This window comes from Schistocerca cancellata, chromosome 1 (assembly GCF_023864275.1).
Source record: "Schistocerca cancellata isolate TAMUIC-IGC-003103 chromosome 1, iqSchCanc2.1, whole genome shotgun sequence".
In the NCBI taxonomy this organism is placed as follows: Eukaryota; Metazoa; Arthropoda; class Insecta; order Orthoptera; family Acrididae; genus Schistocerca; species Schistocerca cancellata.
Genome location: NC_064626.1, coordinates 89,341,884 through 89,368,394, shown reverse-complemented (window position 1 = coordinate 89,368,394; position 26,511 = coordinate 89,341,884). Strand labels below are relative to the sequence as shown.

The 26,511-nt window shown below is 44.9% G+C and overlaps 1 protein-coding gene across 1 annotated transcript; it reads left to right on the top strand.

The window, feature by feature from the left end:
- The first annotated feature begins 6,014 nt into the window (after window positions 1-6,014).
- Window positions 6,015-9,355, top strand: LOC126180770 (uncharacterized). Its single transcript, XM_049924758.1, has 8 exons — window positions 6,015-6,461; window positions 6,796-6,873; window positions 7,111-7,230; window positions 7,293-7,448; window positions 7,507-7,626; window positions 7,689-7,844; window positions 7,903-8,022; window positions 9,335-9,355. Exons 1-8 carry the CDS (start codon window positions 6,015-6,017, stop codon window positions 9,353-9,355), a joined length of 1,218 nt encoding a protein of 405 aa, XP_049780715.1.
- The last annotated feature ends 17,156 nt before the right edge of the window (window positions 9,356-26,511 follow it).

Genomic DNA, 26,511 nt, shown 5'->3' with positions numbered 1-26,511 from the left:
GACCATTCGCAACCGTCTCCATGAAGCTGGGCTGCGGTCCCGCACACCGTTAGGCCGTCTTCCGCTCACGCCCCAACATCGTGCAGCCCGCCTCCAGTGGTGTCGCGACAGGCGTGAATGGAGGGACGAATGGAGACGTGTCGTCTTCAGCGATGAGAGTCGCTTCTGCCTTGGTGCCAATGATGGTCGTATGCGTGTTTGGCGCCGTGCAGGTGAGCGCCACAATCAGGACTGCATACGACCGAGGCACACAGGGCCAACACCCGGCATCATGGTGTGGGGAGCGATCTCCTACACTGGCCGTACACCACTGGTGATCGTCGAGGGGACACTGAATAGTGCACGGTACATCCAAACCGTCATCGAACCCATCGTTCTACCATTCCTAGACCGGCAAGGGAACTTGCTGTTCCAACAGGACAATGCACGTCCGCATGTATCCCGTGCCACCCAACGTGCTCTAGAAGGTGTAAGTCAACTACCCTGGCCAGCAAGATCTCCGGATCTGTCCCCCATTGAGCATGTCTGGGACTGGATGAAGCGTCGTCTCACGCGGTCTGCACGTCCAGCACGAACGCTGGTCCAACTGAGGCGCCAGGTGGAAATGGCATGGCAAGCCGTTCCACAGGACTACATCCAGCATCTCTACGATCGTCTCCATGGGAGAATAGCAGCCTGCATTGCTGCGAAAGGTGGATATACACTGTACTAGTGCCGACATTGTGCATGCTCTGTTGCCTGTGTCTATGTGCCTGTGGTTCTGTCAGTGTGATCATGAGATGTATCTGACCCCAGGAATGTGTCAATAAAGTTTCCCCTTCCTGGGACAATGAATTCACGGTGTTCTTATTTCAATTTCCAGGAGTGTAGTTTTCACACACACACACACACACACACACACACAGAACTGGTACACCTGCGTAATATTGTGTAGGGCCCGGCGAGCACATAGAGAAATGCCGCAACACGACATGGCATGGACTCAACTAAAGTCTGAAGTAGTGCTGGAGGGAACTGACTCCATGAGTCTTGCAGGGCTGTCTATAAATCCGTAACAGACCTCTTCTAAACAGCACGTTGCAAGTCATCCCAGATAAGCTCAATAATGTTCATGTCTGGGGAGTTTGGTGGCCAGCGAAAGTGTTTAAACTCAGAAGATTGTTCCTGAAGTCAGTCTGCAACAATTCTGAACTTGTGTGGTGTCGTATTATCCTGCTTGGATATGAATGGATCCAGGTCGTTAGACGGGATGCTTATGTATGTGTCACGTGTCAGAGTCGTATCTAGACGTATCAGGGATCCCATATCACTCCAATTGCACACGCCCCACACCATTACAGAGCCTCCAACAGCTTGAACAACCCGTGCTTAGATGCAGGGCCCATGGATTCATGATGTTGTCTCCATGCCAGTACACGTCCCTCCGATCGATACAATTTGAAACGAGACTCGTCTGACCAGGCAACATGTTTGCAGTCATCAAGAGTCCAATGTCGGTGTCGACGTGTCCATAGGAGGCGTAAAACTTAGTGTCGTGCAGACATCAAGGCTCCCGAAGCCCATATCAATAATTTTTCGTTGAATAGTTCGCACGCTGACACTTTTTGATGGTCCAGCAATGAAATCTGCCTCAATTTGCCAAGGGATTCAAAATGTTTCAAATGGCTCTGAGCACTATGGGACTTAACATCTGAGGTCGTCAGTCCCGTAGGACTTAGAACTACTTAAACCTAACTAACCTAAGGACATCACCTACATCCATGCCCGAGGCAGGATTCGAACCTGCGACCGTAGCGGTGGCGTGGTTCCAGACTGAAGTGCCTAGAACCGCTCGGCCACACCGGCCGGCGCCGAGGGATTGCACTTCTGTCACGTTGATCGATTCTTTTCAGTCGTTGTTGGTCCCATTCGTGCAGGATGTTTTTCTAGCCACAGTGTTGTCAGAAATTTGATGTTTTACCAGATTCCTGATAGTCCCGGCACACTCGTGAAATGGTTGTACGGGAAAATCCCCATTTCATCGCTACGACGAACGTGCTGTGTCCCGTCGTTTGTGCGCCGACTGTAACACGACGTTCTAACTCACTTAAATCTCGATAACCAGCCACTGTAGCACCAGTAACTGCACCAGACACTTGTGTCTTATATAGGCGTTGCCAACCGCAGAGTCGGCCTGCCTGTTTACGTGTCTCTGCCTGACCAACACATGTGGATGAATAATATGTTGGAGTAGTTTTCTGTGTTGTGGAAAAGCCATGAATAACTGTTATTCTTATTGCGTTCCAGCTATAAATAACTGGAAAAGACCCAGACAGCTTTTTCACACATTTCTGGAACATAGCACGATCGTCCCATGTGGTCATGCCTTGATCCACTGAGGAGCAAGCCCAGTGTGGTGTGAGCAGACATTACTGTGACTTCAGTGCCACAGCAGTCCGCATATGCCAGTTGGCGGCCAGAGTGGTGTTGTATGCTAGCCCACTGATAACATAGCAGTCTTGCACACAGTTGTGCGACAGTCCTCGACAGTGACAGGTGACTGTCTTACAGTAACGCTACAGGAGTGGCAGCAGTGTCTGTGCAACCCACGTATTCACCCTCAAGCCGGCTGATGCTACGGAGGCTTTGACTCACGGCCAGGCCTGGTGCAGAGTGGTGTGGAGGCTTATGGAAATGCTCAGCTACTGTGAATGAAGCAGTGTGATGGCAGCAGTGGCTTGGCCAGAGTCTACGGAGGACCATCGCTCCTGACGTGATGTTATAGACTCAGTCGTTCCAGAATGACTTTACTGAGCTGTGGCGTCAAATGGGCAATTCCTTAAGTTTAGAGAAAAGCAGGCGTACAATGCTGTATGACGTAAGTGCTGATCAAACTTATCAAACTTAAACAACATTTACATTGTGACATCACAGGGGAACTCTTTTGCTTAGTACAGACAGTATGGTATTCCACACTAATAACTAGTGACATGACTGCCATAAATAACCATACTGATCTCTACATCACCAGGCACTTTCTACCGGGCAAGTTATTTCCATTTGTCCTAGCATATTGGTTTCTGACGTCATAGACCTGCGCCGGTAATCCCTGGTCAGCCATCTTGGATTCTGACATCGTAGTAATATCCCAAGTCATCTCAGATTCTGACATCATAGAGCTATGCTAGAATTCCAGGCCAGCCATTTTCGATCGTAATCTTGGTTTGTGAAGTCACTGTTGGACTGCACCAGTACTCCAGGGAATTCTGTAATTAACACAAACGACCTACTTCCACTATCTTGGATTTTTTAATTTCCCACAAACTTATACTTAAAAAAACAGACCCAACTCCAGAGCCTTTGTCATAAGTGTGTAACAGGGAAGGGTGGGGAAATCTGATGACTCACTGATTATGTAATGGGTGACCTCATCAGTGACCTATTTTGCGCCAAAATCTTCTTTGCCTACCTGCTATTGTCATACAACATAACATCAATTTTACCTTCCATTCCTTTGTGTACTATTTTTGACTTAACATGTTTATGCGCCAGTTCTCGCAAATACGAGCCCTTGCTTTGTTCAGAACTGTGTGAATGCTATTTTTTCGGATGTCTGATAGTATGTCCCCAATGTCATAGGTTCTACAAACCAATTTGAGTAGACGTTTGATTGGCACTTACTCCACAGATATCAGAAATTGCTTAAAAATTGCACGTTATTTGATCGCAAGTCTACAAAACGTCCATTAAAATCAGACTAACATTGTATCAGCTCTGTCTTCCATATCGCCTCCCATTACTTTGCCATTTCAAAACAGCTTCTCATCATCATAGAGGTCTTCAGTGTACACTTTTTATCCATCTGCTCTCTTCTCTGCGTGTATCAGCGGAATTCCCACTCTGCTTTTCATCTGGACTTCCTTACTTTCGATCTGACACTTCTTCCTCTTCGTCTTCAGTGTACTCTTTCCACCTCCTACCTCTATCCTCTGCGTTTAACAGCGGACTTTACATTGCAGTCTTACTTTTGTCGTCCTTACTTTTAATTTCACTGACAGTTGTATTGACTTATTTTACAATCTGAATAAATCTTTTCGATGACCATTTGTTTTCGGTTTGTTCATACACTACTGGCCATTAAAATTGCTACACCACAAAGATAACGTGCTACAGACACAAAATTTAACTAACAGAAAGAAGATGCTGTGATTTGCAAATGATTAGCTTTTCAGAGCATTCACACAAGATTGGCGCCGGTGACGACACCTACAACGTGCTGATATGAGGAAAGTTTCCAACCGATTTCTCATACACAAACAGCAGTTGACCGACGTTGCTTTGTGAAACGTTGTTGTGATGACTCGCGTAAGGAGCAGAAATGCGTACCATCACGTTTCCGACTGATAAAGGTCGGATTGTAGCCTATCGCGATTGCGGTTTATCGTATCGCGACAATTCTGCTCGCGTTAGTCGAGATGCAATGACTGTTAGCAGAATATGGAATCAGTGGGTTCAGGAGGGTAGTACGGGACGCCGTGCTGGATCCCAACGGCCTCGTATCACTAGCAGTCGAGATGACAGGCATCTTATCCGCATGGCTGTAATGGATCGTGCAGCGACGTCTCGATCCCTGAGTCAACAGATGGGGACGTTGGCAAGACAACAACCATCTGCACGAACAGTTCGACGACGTTTACAGCAGCATTGACTATCAACTCGGAGACCATGGCTGCGGTTACCCTTGACGCTGCATCACAGACAAGAGCGCCTGCGATGGTGTACTCAACGACGAACCTGGGTACACGAATGGCAAAACGTCATTTTTTCGAATGAATCCAGGTTCTGTTTACAGCATTATGATGGTCGCATCCGTGTTTGGCGACATCGCGGTGAACGTACATTGGAAGCGTGTATTCGTCATCGCCATACTGGAGTATCACCTGGCGAGATGGTATGGGGTGTCATTGGTTACACGTCTCGGTCACCTCTAGTTCGCATTGACGGCACTTTGAACAGTGAACGTTACATTTCAGGTGTGTTACGACCCGTTGCTTTACCCTTCATTCGATCCCTGCGAAACCCTACATTTCAGCAGGATAATGCACGACCACATGTTAAAGGTCCCGTACGGGCCTTTCTGAATATAGAAAATGTTCGACTGCTGCCCTGGCCAGCACATTCTCCAGATCTCTCACCTACTGAAAACGTCTGGTCAATGGTGACCGAGCAACTGGCTCGTCACAATACGCCAGTCACTACTCTTGATGAACTGTGGTATCGTGTTGAAGCTGCATGGGCAGCTGTACCTGTACACGCCATCCAAGCTCTGTTTGACTCAATGCCCAGGCGTATCAAGGCCGTTATTACGGCCAGAGGTGTTTGTTCTGGGTACTGATTTCTCAGGATCTATGCACCCAAATTGCGTGAAAATGTAATCACATGTCAGTTCTAGTATAATATATTTGTCCAATGAATACCCGTTTACCATTTGCATTTCTTCTTGGTGTAGCAATTTTAATGGCCAGTAGTGTACTTTTCCTGCAAGTATTTCACCTTGACTTTTCTGCGCTTCCTATTTATTTCGTTCCTAGGTGTCTTATATTACTGATTTCTCTTTTTCCTGAAATACACAGCTGGAAAAAATTAATACACTAGAAAGACGATGTCAGTTTTGGTCTGTGGGATAGTTGATGTACTGGCAACGGTTTCAACGTTGTCCGCCAACAGACAGTATAGTGGCATAACTATCAGAGCGCCGTCTGTGTCTACTCTTTAATAGGGAATGCTCACAGCCAGAAGACTCAGCGGAGTGCAAACGTATAAAGCAAGCACGCAACAATGCAACAGAGATGCATTCATGCTTCCTACAGCCAACTGAGAATGTTCGAAAGAGGTCAAATTGTGACCTTCCAAGTGGCGGGATGGTCCTTTCGGAGAACTGTCACACCTAGGACGCGCTGCATCAGTTGTGTAATGATGTTAATATCAGTGGTCTTATGAATATTCTCACACCAGTAAAAGAGGTGTGTGGTCTTATGAACATTCTCAAAATAGTAGAAGAGGCCAGTGGTCTTAAGAACATTCTCGAGCCATCAGAAGAGGTCAGTGGTCTTACGAATTTTCTCACACCAGTAGAAGAGGTCAGTGGTCTTATGAGCTTTCTCACGCCAGTAGAAGAGGTCAGTGGTCTTATGAACAGTCTCACACCAGTAGAAGAGGTCAGTGGTTTTATGAACATTCTTGCACCAGCAGAAGAGGTCTCTGGTCTAATGAACACTCTCACACCAGTAAAAGAAGTCTGTGGTCTTATGAAAATTCTCACACCAGCAGAAGAGGTCAGGGGCCTTATGAACATTCTCACACCAGTAGAAGAGGTCAGTGATCTTATGAACATTCGCACACCAGTAGAAGAGGTCAGTGGTCTTATGAACATTCTCACACCAGCAGAAGAGGTCAGTAGTCTTATGAACAACCTCACACCAGTAAGTCAGTGGTCTTATTCTCACAACAGTAGGTCAGTGGTCTTATGAACATTCTCACACCAGTAGAAGAGGTCAGTGGTCATATGAACATTCGCACATGAGTAGAAGAGGCCAGTGGTCTTATGAACATTCTCACACCACTAGAAGAGGTCAGTAGTCTTATGAACAATCTCACACCAGTAGGTCAGTGGTCTTATGAACATTCTCACACCAATAGAAGAGGTCAGTGGTCATATGAACATTCGCACACCAGTAGAAGAGGTCAGTGGTCTTATGAACATTCTCACACCAGTAGAAGAGGTCAGTGGTCTTATGAACATTCTCGCACCAACAGGTCAGTGGTCTTATGAACATTCTCACACCAGTAGAAGAGGTCAGTGGTCTTATCAACATTCTCACACCAGTAGAAGAGGTCAGTAGTCTTATGAACAATCTCGCACAAGTAGGTCAGTGGTCTTATTCTCACAACAGTAGGTCAGTGGTCTTATGAACATTCTCACACCAGTAGAAGAGGTCAGTGGTCTTATGAACATTCTCACACCAGTAGAAGAGGTCAGTGGTCTTATCAACATTCTCACACCAGTAGAAGAGGTCAGTAGTCTTATGAACAATCTCACACGAGTAGGTCAGTGGTCTTTTCTCACAACAGTATGTCAGTGGTCTTATGAACATTCTCACACCAGTAGAAGAGGTCAGTGGTCATATGAACATTCGCACACCAGTAGAAGAGGTCAGTGGTCTTATGAACATTCTCAGACCAGTAGAAGAGGTCAGTAGTCTTATGAACAATCTCACACGAGTAGGTCAGTGGTCTTATTCTCACAACAGTAGGTCAGTGGTCTTATGAACATTCTCACACCATTAGAAGAGGTCAGTGGTCATATGAACATTCGCACACCAGTAGAAGAGGTCAGTGGTCTTATGAACATTCTCACACCAGTAGAAGAGGTCAGTGGTCTTATCAACATTCTCACACCAGTAGAAGAGGTCAGTAGTCTTATGAACAATCTCACACGAGTAGGTCAGTGGTCTTTTCTCACGACAGTATGTCAGTGGTCTTATGAACATTCTCACACCAGTAGAAGAGGTCAGTGGTCATATGAACATTCGCACACCAGTAGAAGAGGTCAGTGGTCTTATGAACATTCTCAGACCAGTAGAAGAGGTCAGTAGTCTTATGAACAATCTCACACGAGTAGGTCAGTGGTCTTATTCTCACAACAGTAGGTCAGTGGTCTTATGAACATTCTCACACCATTAGAAGAGGTCAGTGGTCATATGAACATTCGCACACCAGTAGAAGAGGTCAGTGGTCTTATGAACATTCTCACACCAGTAGAAGAGGTCAGTGGTCTTATCAACATTCTCACACCAGTAGAAGAGGTCAGTAGTCTTATGAACAATCTCACACGAGTAGGTCAGTGGTCTTTTCTCACGACAGTATGTCAGTGGTCTTATGAACATTCTCACACCAGTAGAAGAGGTCAGTGGTCATATGAACATTCGCACACTAGTAGAAGAGGTCAGTGGTCTTATGAACATTCTCAGACCAGTAGAAGAGGTCAGTAGTCTTATGAACAATCTCACACGAGTAGGTCAGTGGTCTTATTCTCACAACAGTAGGTCAGTGGTCTTATGAACATTCTCACACCATTAGAAGAGGTCAGTGGTCATATGAACATTCGCACACCAGTAGAAGAGGTCAGTGGTCTTATGAACATTCTCACACCAGTAGAAGAGGTCAGTAGTCTTATGAACAATCTCACACCAGTAGGTCAGTGGTCTTATTCTCACAACAGTAGGTCAGTGGTCTTATGAACATTCTCACACCAGTAGGTCAGTGGTCTTATGAACATTCTCGCACCAGCAGAAGAGGTCAGTGGTCTTATGAACATTCTCACACCAGTAGGTCAGTGGCCTTATGAACAGTCTTACCAGTATAAGAGGTCCTCAATGTTCACGCAGCACGGAGGCCTCCAGGATTGTCGTATTGCAAGGCAGCAGTGGCAGATCGTACAGATACCACAACAAAGGTGAAAGCTTGTGAGCCCAGATATGTCAACACGAACTGCTGTGAACCTGTTATTAGCAGTGCGACTACGGGCACGAGCACACCTACCCCGTCTTCCACTCACGCCTCAGCATTGATGTGCACGATTCGACAGGTGCCGTCAGAGCATCCCTTGGAAGATGGAATGCTGCGCCGTGATTTTCAGAAATGAAAACAGATTCTACCTGCATGCAGCTGATGGTAGTTTGCAGATACGACGTATCTGTCTCGTAGAGCGCATTAGTCCAAGTCTTATGGTCTGAGGTGTGATAAGCTACATCTCCCGGTCACATTTCGTGTTTCTGGAAGAACTCCAACAAGATGCTGCTCACCCACACATTGCCCGTGAAACTATATGTACTCTGTAATACGTGCAGCAACTTTCCTGGCCAGCATAATCTCAGCACTTGTCTCCAGTCGAACATGTGTGGGATATGATGGGACGATAAGATACTTGTGCAACTCGTCAGCCAACAACTCTTACAGAACTACGTGAACAGGTCGAGTAGGCATGGAATGCCGTATCTCAGGACAGTGTTCGCCATCGGTACGATCGCCCGTGGAGGCTACACCACAAGCTAATATGGGTGTTTCAGAACCATTGTGCTATAGATGTGTAAATGTAATCGTGTCACGTACTCCATACGCATTGTTGCAACAATAAATCTGGAGTGAATTGAAAACCTCTAAAAGGGTATACTAATTTTTTTTCTGGTAGTTTATTTGTACTTCCTTCTTTGTTGATGTATGTATTTCTTTTGTTACCCAAGGTTTCTTTGCCATGCTTTATACCCTCTGAAAGTCAAACTATGTCGGGTTACAGAATGCTGTAGCTCTAAAATAAACCTTACAATGACGTAACTACGTTACTTTACCAGCATACAGACAGGTCCCTTCGTGCATGGAATGATAACTATCGGTCAGCCATTATCTCAATTGAAAGACGTTATACCCACGTTGCAGAGGTCTCACCAGTAACATCAAACGTATGTAAAATCACCATGAAATGGGGATCTCTGTTATGTGGGCTGGTTAGCCAGCGATGGCTGACCTGTGATGAGGACGGCGCGAGACGGCGGGCTGTCCAGCAGCCCCAGCGGCCTCAGCTTGTCCAGGGCGACACTGGCCACCCAGGCCAGCAGCGACGCCAGCACTGCGGCGCCCACCCACTGGCACACCGCCGCCAGTGCTGCCAACATACCTCCGCCTCTTCCTGCTGAAACAGGAAAAACGTGGTGACACGGTCGCCGGCACCATCTGCTGCACTGAACAGCTACCCGGTGATACACAAAGCAAGAACAACGCTAAAGGGAGTGTGTTACCCGACAAAGCGAGTAGTGTAGCCGACTGGGGTCTCACCACAGTTGTTTAAAGGTGAGCTTACCGGTGTCCAGCCAAATTCTTGTAGGGCTATCTATTTTCTGCACGATATTTCGTTGACCGACTCAGCTCTCTCTTCAGGTGCTATGGGGTTCGCTATTGTGTGCACTTGTTGCCTCGACTCCAACGAAACAGTGAGCTTATGTTGGTCTCATACCATTGTTTATGTAGTATGTGAGAAAAGTAATGAGACTGACAACAATGTGAGCGATCAGGCAACGCTGCGCTGTTGTACGAGGGTTGGAACTTTAATAGTAGCAACTATTTATTTACAGCTCGTACAAAATAGATACGTGTTTCAAAGTTTTACTGACCTTCAGAGTAGTCACCACCATTGCGTATAACCCGTGCCAGCGATGTGGAAGTCGTAGGATACTCTTAGCAGTGCCAGTTGTGTTGACAGATCGAGCGGCGCGGTCTATTGAGCCACGAATTTGTAGCAATTCTGAAGCGAATGCCGTGAAGTGTTTCCTTCAGTTTAGAGATCGAGTTGACCTCATGAGGGCTTAAGTCAGGGGAATGCAGTAGGTGGCATAGCACTTAGCAGCCCCGTCAGTCAAACAAATCAGTAACAACTTGCCCCGTACGCGCTTGAGCATTGTCCTGCAAAACGATGGTCAGGTTCTGCAGAAAGTGTCATCACTTCTGTCTCAAAGCTGTTCGTAGGTTGTGTTCCAAAATTAACGGTATAGAAACAGATGGGGTGACGCTTTCTGCAGGACCTGGCCATCATTTTGCAGGACAATGCTCAAACATGTACAGTGCAAGCTGCTACTGATTTGTTTGACTGGTGGGGATGCTAAGTGTTACACCACCTACTGCACTCCCCTGACTTAAGCCCTCATGACCTCAACTCGATCTCTAAACTGAAGGAAACACTTAACGGTATTCGCTTCAGAACTGCTACGAATTCGTGGCTCAATAGACCGCGCCGCTCGATCTGTCAACACAACTGGCACTGCTAAGAGTATCCTACGACTTCCACATCGCTGGCAACGGGTTATACACAATGCTGGTGACCACCTTGAAGGTCAGTAAAACTTTGTAACACGTATCTATTTTGTACGATCTGTAAATAAATAGTTGCCACTATTAAAGTTCCAACCCTCGGACTTGTGTAGACCGGTCAGTCCATGCCTTCCAGACGCTCACTCCCGAGTTTCAGCTCGGTACAGCCATTTTTGAGAATAACATGAGTGTAGCTGTGTTTTTGCTGTGAGTTACGAAAATGGAATAGCGGAATGTAGAGCAACATTATGCCATCAAGTTTTGTTTTAAACTATGGGAATCCACGAGTTTGTTCTTTGAAAAGTTGAAACAGACCTTTGGGGATCATTCCTTATCAGGGAAACAAGTTTTTCACTGCCACAAATCATTTTTGGGAGGCCAAGAACACTTTGAAGATGAAGCTAGCCAAGGGAGACCTTCACCTTCGCCGCGTGGGGTAGCCGCGCGGTCTAGGGCGCCTTGTTACGGTCCGTGCGGCTGCTCCCGTCGGAGGTTCGAGTCCTGCCTCGGGCATGGGTGTGTGTGTTGTCCATAGCGTAAGTTAGGTTAGGTTATATTATGTAGTGTATAGGCTTCGGGACCGATGACCTCCGCAGTTTGGTCCAATAAGAGCTTACCACAAATTTCCAAAACAATTTCCTTCACTTTCAAAGACCGAAACGTAGAAGGTGCGCGTACTCTTGTAAGATTGTTCCTCTAGGAAAGTCTGTGAAGCAAGCGATTTACAAACATGTCCTCAAAGGCTCAGGAAAAGGGTGAATTGAGTGAGACTGGGCATTGCAGACAAGTGCGTGCTGCAACGTGACAACGCGTCATGTCACACGGCCACTGCCATCACGGAATATTTAACCTCAAAAGACATTCCTGTTGTTCCGCAGCTCTCCTCTTAACCTGATCTGATTCCCTGTGACTTTCATCATTTTCCAAAACTGAAAACTGTCTTCAGAGAACGTCATTTTGGGACTCTGGAGAAAATTCGAAAGAATTAGCAGACGTGTTAAAGGCCCCACCCATTGAAGCCTTTCAGTGCTGCTATCAGGACTGCGAACGAGTCCGCCGGTATACTGTCAAAGAGACTGTACTGTTCTCTGGAGAAAAATAAATATTTTGGTTAGTAAAAGATCACTCATTACTTTTCTCACACACCTCGTATAGCCGAATTCAATCCCCAACGTCCACTCCGCCTTTTGATGATCTTTTGTTTTACAGAGCACGCACTGACACTCCATTAAACGAAAATTCCCGTCAGCGTTTTCCAATTTACTTGGATGCGCCAAACCCCAGGTGTTTTATTTAATTTGAAATCATCGTCCCTGTTCAATAGGTGTTCCGACGTCTTTATTTCAGTAGCTTCCTTAATTACGCTGGCCATGAAACTTGGCGTTCGCATCATGATACTGGTCTCATCGTATTTCATTTCCTGACTTACATTCGAGGCAGTGCAGGGTGAAGGCTGATTTGCTTGTTTGCTTTAGTCAAGTGTGTCGCCGATGTTCCTTCCATTTCTCCTCGAATGTTCTGATAAGTCTGCCCAACGTAAGACACTTTCGGATGGAATGCGATATACACCTGGTTTTCGCAGATCTACGTCGTCTTTAAGAGGTTGTTGTGGTCTTCAGTCCAGATACTGCCTTGATGCAGCTCTCCATGCTACTCTATCCTGTGCAAGCTTCTTCATCTCCGCATAACTACGGCAATCTACATCGTTCTGAATCTGTTTAGTGTATCCATGCCTTGGTCTCCCTCTACGATTTTTACCTTCCGCGCTTCCTCCAATACTAAATTGATGATCCCTTGATGCCTCAGAACCTGTCCTACCAACGGATCCTTTCTTCTAGTCAAATTGTGCCACAAATTTCTCTTGTCCCCAATTCTATTCAGTACCTCATTAGTTACGCGATCTACCCATCTAATCTCCAGTATTCTTCTGTAGTACCATATTTCTAAAGCTTCTCATCTCTTCTTGTCTAAACTATTTATCATCCACGTTTCACTTCCATACATGGCTACACTCTATACAAATATTTTCAGAAAAGACTTCCTGACGATTAAATCTATACTCGATGTTACCAAATTTCTCTTCTTCAGAAACGCTTTCCTTCCCATTGCAAGTCTCCAAAATAGCAAAACTCATCAACTACTTCAAGTGTCCCATTTCCTAATCTAATTCCCTCAACATCACCTGATTCAATCGGACTGCATTCTATTATCCTCGTTTTGCTTTTGTTGATGTTCATCTTATAGCCTCCTTTCGAGACACCGTCCATTCCGTTCAACTGCTCTTCCAGATCCTTTGCTGTCTCTGACAGAATTACAATGTCGTCGGCAAACCTCAAAGTTTTTATTTCTTCTTAATGGATTTTAATTCCTTCTCCAAATTTTTCTTTTGTTTCCTTTACTGCTTGCTCAATAAACAGACTGAATAACATCGGGGAGAGGCTACAACCCTGTCTGCCTCCCTTCTCAACCAATGCTTCCTTTAGTGCCCCTCGACTCTTATAACTGCCAACTGGTTTCTGTACAAATTGTAAGTAGCCTTTCGCTCCCTGTATTTTACCCGTGCCACCTTCAGAAATTGAAAGAGAGTGTTCCAGTCAACATTGTCAAAAGCTTTCTCTAAGTCTACAAATGCTAGAAACGTAGGTTTGCCTTTCCTTAATATATCTTCTAAGATAAGTCGTGGACAGTATTGCCTCACGTGTTCCAACATTCTACCAAATCCAAAATGATCTTCCCTGAGGTCGGATTCTACCAGTTTTTTCCATTCGTCTGTAAATATTTAGGGATATTTTTTATCTTCTTTGAAGGAAGCGACATACACTGTGGTGTGTACGACTTCATACACAGTGGTGAGGAGAGGTGGGCTGCCGTCGTAGAAAAGCTGGACAGGAGCAGAAATGATTGGCGAACAAGTTAACACAACGAACAGAAGATCTTTTTTTTTAACTTGTAGTTCTCCAAACATATGAGGACTCATTACAGGTGATGCAACAAGAAATAACGCCCAGCTCATCATTGTCAACAAGGAAGAATATCGCTGGTTTAAGTACGAACTATGGTGTTGGGGCCGTGACTAGACGGCGTCTGTGCAGTGTCACGTGACGAAGTTGCTCCGAGTGAAAGTGGGCCGAGCTGATGCCGCCGGCCGTTTTGAGGTCGGTCTCCAAAAATACAGCGCGGCGCGCGGCAACGGTAGCGGCAAAGAGTTTTCCGTAGTGACGCGTCAGCTCAAGGAATCGGCTTTCCCATCTGGAAACGGCAGACGCTAGCGGTAGCCAATGAAGACCAGCCACTGAGGTACGGGGCGGGACCCACTAAAACGCGCGGTGCATTTGATTAACTATACTGCGAATCTGCATGGGAGAAAGACGAAGCTGGGTCAAGACATACCAATTTTTTTTTAAATCTTCTTTCCGGTGTACTCTTTCACGTATTTCATTATTCATGTTTTCTTATTTCGCCATAAACATATTTCGAGACTATCGTTTATGATTGTTCACTACCTCATTTAGAAAACCGATGGCCCCAGAACAGAAACTTATTCTTACTTTCATAACAGCTTTCCAGTATTCCAGTACATAACGCTGTTTACTACACTGATAGTACATTACCTGTTATCTGACATTCATTTATTTATAACTGAAAATTTCTAACAGTTGATCCTCAATATTTGCTATGTTTAGATCCTGTATTTTAACCACTCTGTGAGTGTAAGCTATTGAAACTACCAATGAAGTTGTATCACAACACTGACCTCCATCTATAAACTGCCATTAACATTATCTGTGCCAAGATAGACGTAATTCTAACACTGACACCACGGTGATGCAACTTTACATGCCTACCTACACCACAGGTGTTGAACAGATTGAAATAATGTACGTTGAAACAATTATTCAGATAGCGAAGAGTTCTCGGGCTTCCAGCCGGGTGGCGGTGTCTTCAAATTGCGACGTTTCGGCGAGTGACATATTCATCATCTTCGCCAGAAACGTCGCAGTTTGAAGACACCGCCACCCGGCTGGAAGCCCGACAACTCTTCGCCAGCTCTATACGCCGGGAAAGCATACATTCATATTATTCAGATAGTTAAGCAAGATAAAAATTTCAAATGTAATGAGAGACTGGAATGCGGTAGCAGATATAGGAAGAGAACACAGTAAGAAAACGTAGGCTTGGGGGAAGGGGTAAAAAGGAAGGCACCTGATAGAATTTTGCACAGTGCAAAATGTAATCACGCCAACACTTTCCTTAAGAATCATGAAAGAATAATACATATTCTGAACAGACTTTTCGAAACCAGATTTTAAATTGTAAGACGTTTCCTGGTGCGGGCGCATACCAACGATAATTTATTTCTTACAAACAGCAATTTACAACTAAAGACACAGTAAACGGTACAAAATTAAGGAGATGGAACCGGAATAAGTGAAGACCTAGAGTTTTTCAATAATCATAACGGTATCATCAGGCAACAAGGGGCATGAAAGGGAAGCAGTGGTTGGGAAGGGAGTGAGACAGGGTGGTAGCCTCTCCCCGATGTTATTCAATCTGTATATTGAGCAAGCAGTAAAGGAGACAAAAGAAAAATTCGGAGTAGGTATTAAAATCCATGGAGAAGAAATAAAAGCTTTGAGGTTCGCCGATGACATTGTAATTCTGTCAGAGACAGCAAAGGACTTGGAAGAGCAGTTGAAAGGAATGGACAGTGTCTTGAAAGGAGGATATAAGGTAAACATCAACAAAATCAAAAGGAGGATAATGGAATGTAATCGAATTAAGTCGGGTGTTGCTGCGGGAATTAGAATAGGAAATGAGACACTTAAAGTAGTAAAAGAGTTTTGCTATTTGGGAAGCAAAATAACTGATGATGGTCGAAGTAGAGAGTATATAAAATGTAGACTGGCAATGGCAACGAAAGCATTTCTGAAGAAGATTCAAAAATGGTTCAAATGGCTCTGAGCACTATGGGACTTCACTTCTGAGGTCATCAGTCCCCTAGGACTAACTAACCTAAGGACATAACACACATCCATGCCCGAGGCAGGATTCGAACCTGCGACCGTAGCGGTCGCCTGGTGCCAGACTGTAGCGCCTAGAACCGCTCGGTCACACCGGCCGGCTCTGAAGAAGAGAAATTTGTGAACACTGAGTATAGATTTAAGTGTCAGGAAGTCGGTTCTGAAAGTATTTGTATGGAGCGTACCCATGTATGGAAGTAAAACGTGGGCGATAAATAGTTTGGACAAGAAGAGAAAAGAAGCTTTCGAAATGTGGTGCTACAGAAGAATACTGAAAATTAGATGGGTAGATCACATAACTAATGAGGAGGTATTGAATAGAATTGGTGAGAAGAGGAGTATGTGGCACAACTTCACAAGAAGAAGGGACCGGTTGGTAGGAATGTTGTGAGGCATCAGGGGACCACAAATTTAGCATTGGAGGGCAGCGTGGAGAGTAAACATCGTAGACGGAGACCAAGAGATGAATACACCAAGCAGATTCAGAAGGATGTAGGTTGCAGTAAGTACTGGGAGATGAAGAAGCTTGCACAGGATAGAGCAGCATGGAGAGCTGCATAGAACCAGTCTCAGGACTGAAGACCACAACAACAACAACAACGTAAGTGTAAGCTTTGAAACTATCAATAAAGTAGTATCACAACACTCTGCTGCCATTAACATTATCAGTGCCAAGAAAGTCATAACTGTAACACTGACACCACGGTGATAAAACTTTTCATGCCTATCTACGCCACAGGTGTTAAACAGATTGAAATAATGTACGATAAAACAATTATTCAGATAGTTAAGCGACATAAAAATTTCAAATGTAATGAGAGACTGGAATCCGGTAGCAGATATAGGAAGAGAACACAGTAAGAAAACGTAGGCTTGGGGGAAGGGGTAAAAAGGAAGGCACCTGATAGAATTTTGCACAGTGCAAAATGTAATCACGCCAACACTTTCCTTAAGAATCATGAAAGAATAATACATATTCTGAACAGACTTTTCGAAACCAGATTTTAAATTGTAAGACGTTTCCTGGTGCAGGCGCATACCGACAATAATTTATTTCTTACAAACAGCAATTTACAACTAAAGACGCATTAAATGGTAGAAAATTAAGGAGATGGATCCCCAATAAGTTAAGACCTAGAGTTTTTCGATACTCTTAACAGTATCATAAGGCAACAAGGGGCATGAAAGGGAAGCAGTGGTTGGAAAGGGAGTGAGACAGGGTTGTAGCCTCTCCCCGATGTTATTCAATCTGTATATTGAACTAGCAGTAAAGGAAACAAAAGAAAAATTCGGAGTAGTAATTAAAATCCATGGAGAAGAAATAAAAACTTTGAGGTTCGCCGATGACATTGTAATTCTGTCAGAGACAGCAAAGGGTTTGGAAGGGCAGTTAAACGGAATGGACAGTGTCTTGAAAGGAGGATATAAGATGAACATCAACAAAATCAAAGCGAGGATAATCGAATGTAATCTAATTAAGTCGGGTGAAGCTGAGGGAATTAGATTAGGAAATGAGACACAATGAGTTTTGCTATTTGGGGAGCAAAATATTATGGTCGAAGTAGAGAGGATATAAAATGTAGACTGGCAATGGCAAGGAAAACATTTCTGAAGAAGATTCAAAAATGGTTCTAATGGCTGTGAGCACTATGGGGCTTAAGTTCTGAGGTCATCAGTCACCTAAAACTTAGAACTACTTAAACCTAACTATCCTAAGGACATAACACACATCCATGCCCGAGGCAGGATTCGAACCTGCGACCGTAGCGGTCGCCCGGTACCAGACTGTAGCGCCTAGAACCGCTCGGCCACTCCGGCCGGCTCTGATAAAGAGAAATTTGTTAACATCGAGTATAGATTTAAGTGTCAGGAAATCGGTTCTGAAAGTATTTGTATGGAGTGTAGCCATGTATGGAAGCGAAACATGGACGATAAATAGTTTGGACAAGAAGAGAATAGAAGCTTTCGAAATGTGGTGCTACAGAAGAATACTGAAAATTAGTTGGGTAGATCACATAACTAATGAGGAGGTATTGAATAGAATTGGTGAGAAGAGGAGTATGTGGCACAACTTGACAAGAAGAAGGGACAGGTTGGTAGGACATGTTGTGAGGCATCAGGGGATCACAAATTTAGCATTGGAGTGCAGCGTAGAGGGTAAAAATCGTAGAGGGAGACCAAGAGATGAATACACTAAGCAGATTCAGAAGGATGTAGGTTGCAGCAAGTACTGGGAGATGAAGAAGCTTGCACAGGATAGAATAGCATGGAGAGCTGCATCAAACCAGGCTCAGGACTGAAGACCACAACAACAACAACAACAACAACAACGTGAGTGTAAGCTATTGACACTACCAATGAAGTAGTATCACAATACGCAGCTCCATCTCTAAACTGCCATTGACATTATCAGTGCTAAGACAGACATAACTGTAACACTTGGTTTGGAGGGAAGAGACCAAACATCGAGGTCATCGGTCTCATCGGATTAGGGGAGGATGGGAAAGGAAGTTGGCCGTGCCCTTTCAAAGGAACCATCCCGGCATTTGCCTGGAGCGATTTAGGGAAATCACGGAAAACCTAAATCAGGATGGCCGGTCGCGGGATTGAACCGTCGTCCTCCCGAATGCGAGTCCAGTGTTCTAACCACTGCGCCATCTCGCTCGGTACTGTAACACTGACACCACGGTGATACAACTTTACATGCCTACCTACACCACGGGTGTTGAACAGATTGATATAACGTACGGTAAAAGAGATTATTCAGATAGTTAAGAGAGACAAAAATTTAAGCTGTAATGAGAGACTGGAATGCGGTAGCAGGTATAAAAAGAGAACACAGTAAGAAAACGTAGGCTTGGAGGAATGGGTCAAAAGGAAGGCACCTGATAGAATTTTGCATAGAGAATAATGTAATCATCGCCAACACTTTGCTTAAGGATCATGAAAGAATAATAAGTATTTTGAACAGACTTTTCGAAACCAGATTTTAAATTGTAGGATGTTTCCCGGTGCAGACGCGGACCGACGATAATTTATTTGTTAGAAACAGCAATTTACAACTAAAGACACAGTAAACGGTAGCAAATTAAGGAGATGGAACCTGAATAACTTAAGACTTAGAGTTTTTCGATAATCTTAACGGTATCATAAGGCAACGACTGACTGAAACAGAGGAAGGGGTCCACTACAGTGCGAATAGCTATCTTTGAGAGAAGAAGTGGTGAATGCAGCAGAGGATGTAAATGGGAAAAAGATACAGTAGAAATCCTTGGATAAAACATGATATATTAACAACAGAGGAAAATATAAAGTAGGCCATGGGGAATAGGGATGTCTAAAACCGACGTTGACTGGGCTCAGAAATCTCAATAGCGATTTTGCACTTGGAAAACATATGGGCCGACATTAAATAAGAAAGAATAAAGAAAACTTTGCTCAAAGGAGAAGCGACTGTCATGAGCTCATTTGGCAGGCTAGAACTAAGCAAATAAGAGAAAGCTACACTACTGGCCATTGAAATTGCTATACCACGAAGAAAATATTCTACAAACGCTAAATTAACCCACAGGAAGAACATGCTGTGATATGCAAATGATTATCTTTCCAGAGCATTCACACAAGGCTGGCGCCTGTGGCGACACATACAACGAGCTGACATGAGGAAAGTTTCCAACCGATTTCTCATACACAAACAGTAGTTGGCCAGCGTTGCCTGGTGGAACGTTGTTGTGATGCCTCGTGTAAGGAGGAGAAATGCGTACCATCACGTTTCCCACTTTGATAAAGGTCGGATTGCAGCCTATCGCGATTGCGGTTTATCGTATCGCGACATTTCTGCTCGCGTTAGTCGAGATCCAATGACTGTTAGCAAAATATGGAATCGGTGGGTTCAGGAGGGTAATACGGAACGCCGTGCTGGATCCCAATGGCCTCGTATCACTAGCAGTCGAGATGACAGGTATCTTATCCGCATGGCTGTAACGGATCGTGCAGCCACGTCTCGATCCCTGAGTCAACAAATTGGGACGATTTCAAGACAACAACCATCTGCACGAACAGTTCGACAACGTTTGCAGCAACATGGACTATCAGCTCGGAGACCATGCTGTGGTTACCCTTGACGCTGCATCACAGACAGGAGCGCCTGCGATGGTGTACTCAACGACAAAGCTGGGTGCACGAATGTCAAAACGTCATTTTGTCGGATGAATCCAGGTTCTGTTTACAGCATCATGATGGTCGCCTCCGTGTTCCGCGATATCGCGGTGAACGCACATTGGAAGCGTCATCGCCATACTGGCATATCACCCGGCGTGATTGTATGGGGTGCTATTGGTTACACGTCTCGGTCACCTCTAGTTCGCATTGACGGCACTTTGAACAGTGGACGTTACATTTCAGATGTGTTACGACCCGTGGCTCTATCTTTCATTCGATCCCTGTGAAACCCTACATTTCAGCGTATAATGCGCGACAGCATGTTTCAGATCCTGTACGGGCCTTTCTGGACACAGAAAATGTTCGACTGCTGCTCTGGCCAGCACATTATCCAGATTTCTCACCAACTGAAAACGTCTGGTCAATGGTGGGCGAGCAACTGTCTCCTCACAATACTCCAGTCACTGCTCTTGATGAACTGTGGTACCGTGTTGAAGCTGCATGGGCAGCTGTACCTGTACACTCCATCCAAGTTTGACTCAATGCCCAGGCATATCAAGGCCGTTATTACGGCCAGAGGTGGTAGTTCTGGGTACTGATTTCTCAGGATCTATGCACCCAAGTTGCGTGAAAATATAATCACATGTCAGTTATAGCATAATATATTTGTCCAATGAATACCCGTTTATCATCTGTATTTCTTCTTGGTGTAGTAATTTCAATGGCCAGTAGTGTAGAAGGTGGAAGGAATATGTAGAGAGGAAGAGGGGCTATACAAACTAACATGAACAGAATGTTAGATTCCTGTGAAATGTCTAATCACGGAAGACAGCACTAATCCTACCACTTCGATAAGTAGACAGAATGAACAAAGGCAAACCAGTATCTGCATATTTAGATGAAGGTTTTGACAATCTTAACTGAAAGACAGTCTTTGAAGCTCTGGAGCTATCACCGATAGAACACAGGGACACAAGATTATCTACAACTTGTACAGAAACCAAACTGAAGTTCTAAGACTTCAATGACTTGAAAAAAGAAGCAGTAATTGAGAAGGCAGAAGTAAGAGGACACTGTCAATAGCAAAAAAGAGTCTCTGAAAATTTGTTTTTTCACGTCGAATTTAAATTTTAATGGTTGCGTAATATTTTATAAAGCTATTTGTGTGGAGTGTAGCCTTGTATGTAAGTGAAACGTGGACGTTGAATAGCTCTGTCAAGAAGATAATTGACGCTTTCAGAACATGGTGATAAAAAAGAATGCTATCTTTAGATACGAATATCGTATAGCTAAAGAAGAGGCACTCAATTAAACACAGGAGGAAGAGGAAATTATGGTACAACTTGTCTAAAAGAGGGGTTAGTTGACAGGAGATATTATGAGGCGTCAAGGAATCGTCAGTTTGGTAACGGAGGCTAAATTGTAGAGAGAGACCAAGCCTTACCAACGCTAAGCAGATTAGAATGAATGTAGGATGCAGTAGTTACGTAGAGATGAAGAGGCCTACACAGGACAGACTACTGTGAGGCACTGTATCAACACGAAGATGTTTCTTGTTAATGCAGCCCAACAGCAAATAACATCACATTTCATTAGGTAGATCAGCTGCGTATTTATTACCAGAGTGTTTGTTTAATATGACCTCAAGCGCACAACTTGTAAGGGAGGCCAGAAACAAAAGATGTTCAGAGACGGGCTGAAGATGACATTCACATTGATAAAACAGGCAACCAGAAAGCAAATTTTAATGTACACAGTTCATGCAGACAGCCTCTGAGTGAAACTAGAAACACTCAAAAATTGGCAGGAAAATTAGGTTCATCCAGTTGTAATTCAAATATGGCTCTGAGCACTATGTGACTTAACATCTGAGGTCATCAGTCCCCTAGACTTAGAACTACTTAAACCTAACTAACCTAAGGACACCACACACATCCATGCCCGAGGCAGGTTTCGAACCTGCGGCCGTAGCAGTCGCGCGGTTCCGGACTGTAGCGCCTAGAACCGCTCGGCGCCATAGGCTGGCAGTGGTTTCCATTGCCTTCTGCATCCTCATGCCGTTGATCATTGCTGATTCTTCCGCGTTTCAGGGCAGTTTCCCACCTCTAGGACAAGATCGTGCCCCGAACCTCTGTCTTCTCCCCCTCCCTCTTTGCCAAGGCCGTTGGCACTTGCTCAAGAAAGGCAACGGTCCCTATTTCGAGTCACGGTCCGGCACACAGTTTTAATCTGCCTGGAAGTTTCATACCAGCGCACACTCCGCTGCAGACCGAAAATTTCATTCTGAAATCGATTCATTCAGTTGTAGTTACATGTATGAGTTGAATTATCCATTCATTCCTTTGAGTGAAACTATTCTGTGGGAGCAACCGTATGAAAACAATAGATTTAGTCGGATGGACTACTCATTCATTGTTTTGAGTGAAGCTAGTCTGTGGGAGCTACCAAATGAATGCACCAGACATTACAGACGAAAATAACACACCACAGCCTAAAGTGTGAGAATGTTCATAAGACCACTGATATTAACATCGTTGCACAACTGACGCAGCACGTCCAAGGTGTGACAGTTCCCCGAAAGGACCCTCCTTCCACTCGGAAGGTGACAATTTGACCTCTTTCGAACTTTCTCAATTGGCTGTAGGAAGCATGAATGCATCTCTGTTGCATGGTTGCCTGCTTGCTTTATACGTTTTCACTCCACCGAGTCTTCTGGCTGTGAGCATTCCCTGTTAAAGAGTAGATACAGACGGCGCTCTGGTAGCTATACCACTACGCTGTCTGTTGGTGGACAACGTTGAAATCTTTACCAGTGCATCAACTATCCCACTGATCAAAACTGACATCGTCTTTCTAGTGTATTAATTTTTTCCAGCTGTGTATTTCAGGAAAAAGAGTAAACAGTAATATAAGAAACCTAGGAACGAAATAAATAAGAAGCGCAGAAAAGTCAAGGTGAAATACTTGCAGGAAAAGTATGAACAAAACCGAAAAGAAATGGGCCTGGGGGGGGGGGGGGGGAGAACCTGGACGGATGAGGGGAAAAAAGGGGTGGGGATCGTATCCGGCAGCATACTCTTGAATAGCATAAAGAGTAGGCCGCCAGGAAGATCTACGAAAACGGAGTAGGGACTTGTGTTTTTCACTCATTGTGTCTTTTGGTGATTGCTTATCTAAACAAATGGGACTTTGCTGCAAAATCGTAGCTGTGGGACTGTTTCCATGCCGCCATACCTAACAGTTGAAGCGCTACTGTGGGACTCTGTTTATTTTGAGCATTCCCAACTGTGTTTTGGGATAGCAATGGGGATTAGTTTCTGATACGGTCAGGCTGGACGCTCAATTATTTTCACCATATTTAGGTGATTGATTCTGAAATAGTTCCGCCCGGCTTTAAATATGTGTATACGATCCGCACCTGTCCTCTAGGAGTTCAGTCGGCTCTCAGCCGTGATAGCGTGCGGAACTGTCCCATGGGCTAGCCACCACTCCGCTCTCGGCGTTGTTTACCTCCGCGTCCCGGTACTGGTGTTTATAGAGTCCAATTCTACCGTACCTCATGGCGCACTCTTGTCGCCGTGCGACGATCAAAGTAACGTTTCAGGCCGGACATCCACGACCAAGAGATTTTGAAGTTGGACAGTTCATACGAGAGGATCTGCGTTTAAACCCCCCTGTACGTGATAGGAATATATTTTTCAATCGCAGGAAGAGTTGTATACATCAAGATGTCGTCTGAGGTGTTATGCGTTGAAGTTGTGCAACGCACGCCGTCGGATTAAAACAATCTGATGGACATGCGGCACCATGCGTATCATGCGGAATTCGGTCTCCGAACTTTGTGGGTGTTTGAGTTCCCATTCGAGGTGCCTCAGGAAGCGGTCATTGCCGCTTTCCTGCCATATGGAAACGTCTTGGGTCATCTGGCGGAGAAGTGGCAAACATTTACCACCTACCCAGTGTTAAATGGCGTCCAGCTGACCAAAACTGAGCTGACGAAACACGTTCCATCATACCTGATGATTGGCGGTTTGCAGGCCATCGTCATGTATGATGGCTAGCCACGAACATGCTCTGGATGTGGCCAGAAGGACGTGTCCAGTCAGAATGTTTACGCCGACGTCTGATACAGACTTCAGGATACAGCTGAAGCCTCGTCAGCGCCAACCAACCGCGGCACAACACGACGACGAGATCAGCATAGGGTCACCCCCAGTGCTTGCACTGGGAACATTCACTCTCGAGAGCGTGGCGGACGAAACTGACCGAACCATTAACGTCTAACTAGATGCCGTGGCGACTGCTTTTATCCAGACCGTTGGGTTCTTCTTCTTCCGTGTCCGGATGCACAATTATATCTTCCCTTCCCAGTAATTAGCAACGTAGATTGCTTTGTCATTGACTTTCAAAATATCATCTTTAGTGCATGTTATAGACATATCTGGGCAGATCAGTAGGTGGTCCAAGTCCTGTATTGCTCCGCATTCACACCTGTCGCCATCACTGTAACCCCATTTAAATAGGTTTGATTTGCACCCAGTTACTCCAGTGCGCAGCCGGTTTAATGACCTCCAAGTTGTAAAAGGTAGTTGAAATCCTGCAGATCCCTCCTCAAGTAGTTCCATTGTGGAGTGTGGCACCATTTCTTCCCAAAGAGATAGCCGCCTTGCGGCGGGCTTGGTGGCGAGCTCTTCAGTAGTTTCAATGAAACTCCTGCGGGATTTCAGCCGGACACGTTGTTTTCGGTGCATATGCATCGGGTGTCGAGGATCAAAACCAAAGACCGTTGGGTGATGGGCGACTACATTCTGATTTGGAAAAACACATTAACAAGAAACAGCGTCATCCAGGAAGCGCAAGAAACGCCGACTAACACCCTCCGATGACACTCTCCTTCAGATGGCCTCACGAGATGGCCTACCATATTGCGTCCACTCACATGGTACGACCACTCCTGATGCCCCTCCTGTGACGAATCCTCTCTCAATCCAGAACTCGACGTTGCCAGTACATGAGAACGACACAACACCAGCAGCTGTAGTCACAGCGCCTGCTTCCTCCGCTCTGACAGTGAACGACTGTCATCGACGTCAGCATCCTGGGCAAATGATGTTCAAGGAGCGGATGAGACCACCAGCTTGTCTGGGCGAGAGCATCCCACGGAGGCGCCTGAGCTGGCGCCCTGCCAGTAATCATGAACACTGTGGCAAACCCATCTGGTCCACACATGCAGGAGAGTTCCATTCTGCATAAGCTGCAAGGGACTGTACACTGCAATTACGTGTCGACACAATGAATCTTGCCACCATCCGAACCCCTCACAAATTCGCCATGTTCCTAAATCCCATCTACTCTGCGGATGTGGATATTGTACTCCTACAGGACATGTTTGTCGTTGACTTCCAAGTGCCCACTGTGTACACCACCTACGTTTCTCACGCCTCCGACACTGGTAGTGATGTCACCATTCTCCTACACGATGGCTCCCTACAGAGGATGTCACACACCTCCCCACTCCACAGGGTATGGCCCTCACCCTATTTGGTGTGCGTTTCATTAACATCTACACACCGTTGGCTCTAGCCGCAGTCATGACCGCCGTACATTCCTTGCAGAGAAGGTCACACCGTACTTCACACGCTCACAAGACGATTTGCTGCTCGACACAAGGGCCTGCTGACCGACTCCCACAGTATTCACCTTGTGTGGCTATCTTGATGGTCATCATCGCCTGCAGCTCATTGGAACCTGGACAAAGCACCATGGAACCCAACCAGTGTGCTGCCCCTGAGTAAAAATTCACTCATATTTTATCAGCAGAGCCTCCCCCTACCCTCAAACTACCAAAGTAAATGGTCACATACATAAATAATATTGATTGTTACAACCTTTTATTAATCTTTACTTATGTATATTATTCAACATGGTCTTAATAATAGAAATGACAAACTGTATAAAACATACAAATTTTTCTTTTACCAAAAAAAATCATATCCTTCTCTTAATTAATACATTTTTACAATTAATTAAATCAGCAGTTTGCCACTTACAATTGTTTGTGTATGGGTAAAACAACCTAAGCTAACTACCCTGTATAAAACTCCTATAAACCCCACCAGTAACATTACTTGTACCAAATCACATAAATTCTATCCCCACAATAAACTTAACTAGTTACAAAAAAGAAGGAAAATATCTTGGCACACTTCTGAACTGCTGCCCCTGAAGAAACGTTATAACTGGCCAGTGTTCAACAGAAAATCCCAAAGAGGATGGCAATAGATAATCACTTTATAGTACAACATCAATTCTGAGGAAAACAATACACTACTTCTGAGCTGTGGTTCCCTGACTGACGTATCTGAAGACTCCGGTGAAGACATCAATAGAAGATACTGACAGGGTATAACAACATAAATTGACGACACTA

Coding starts and splice junctions, on each gene's coding strand:
- LOC126180770 (XM_049924758.1), top strand. CDS start 6,015: ATGAACATTCTCAAAATAGTAGAAGAGGCCAGTGGTCTTAAGAACATT. Junction 6,462..6,795: donor TTATGAACAACCTCACACCA/GTAAGTCAGTGG, acceptor TCGCACCAACAG/GTCAGTGGTCTTATGAACAT. Junction 7,449..7,506: donor TTCTCACACCAGTAGAAGAG/GTCAGTAGTCTT, acceptor TTCTCACGACAG/TATGTCAGTGGTCTTATGAA.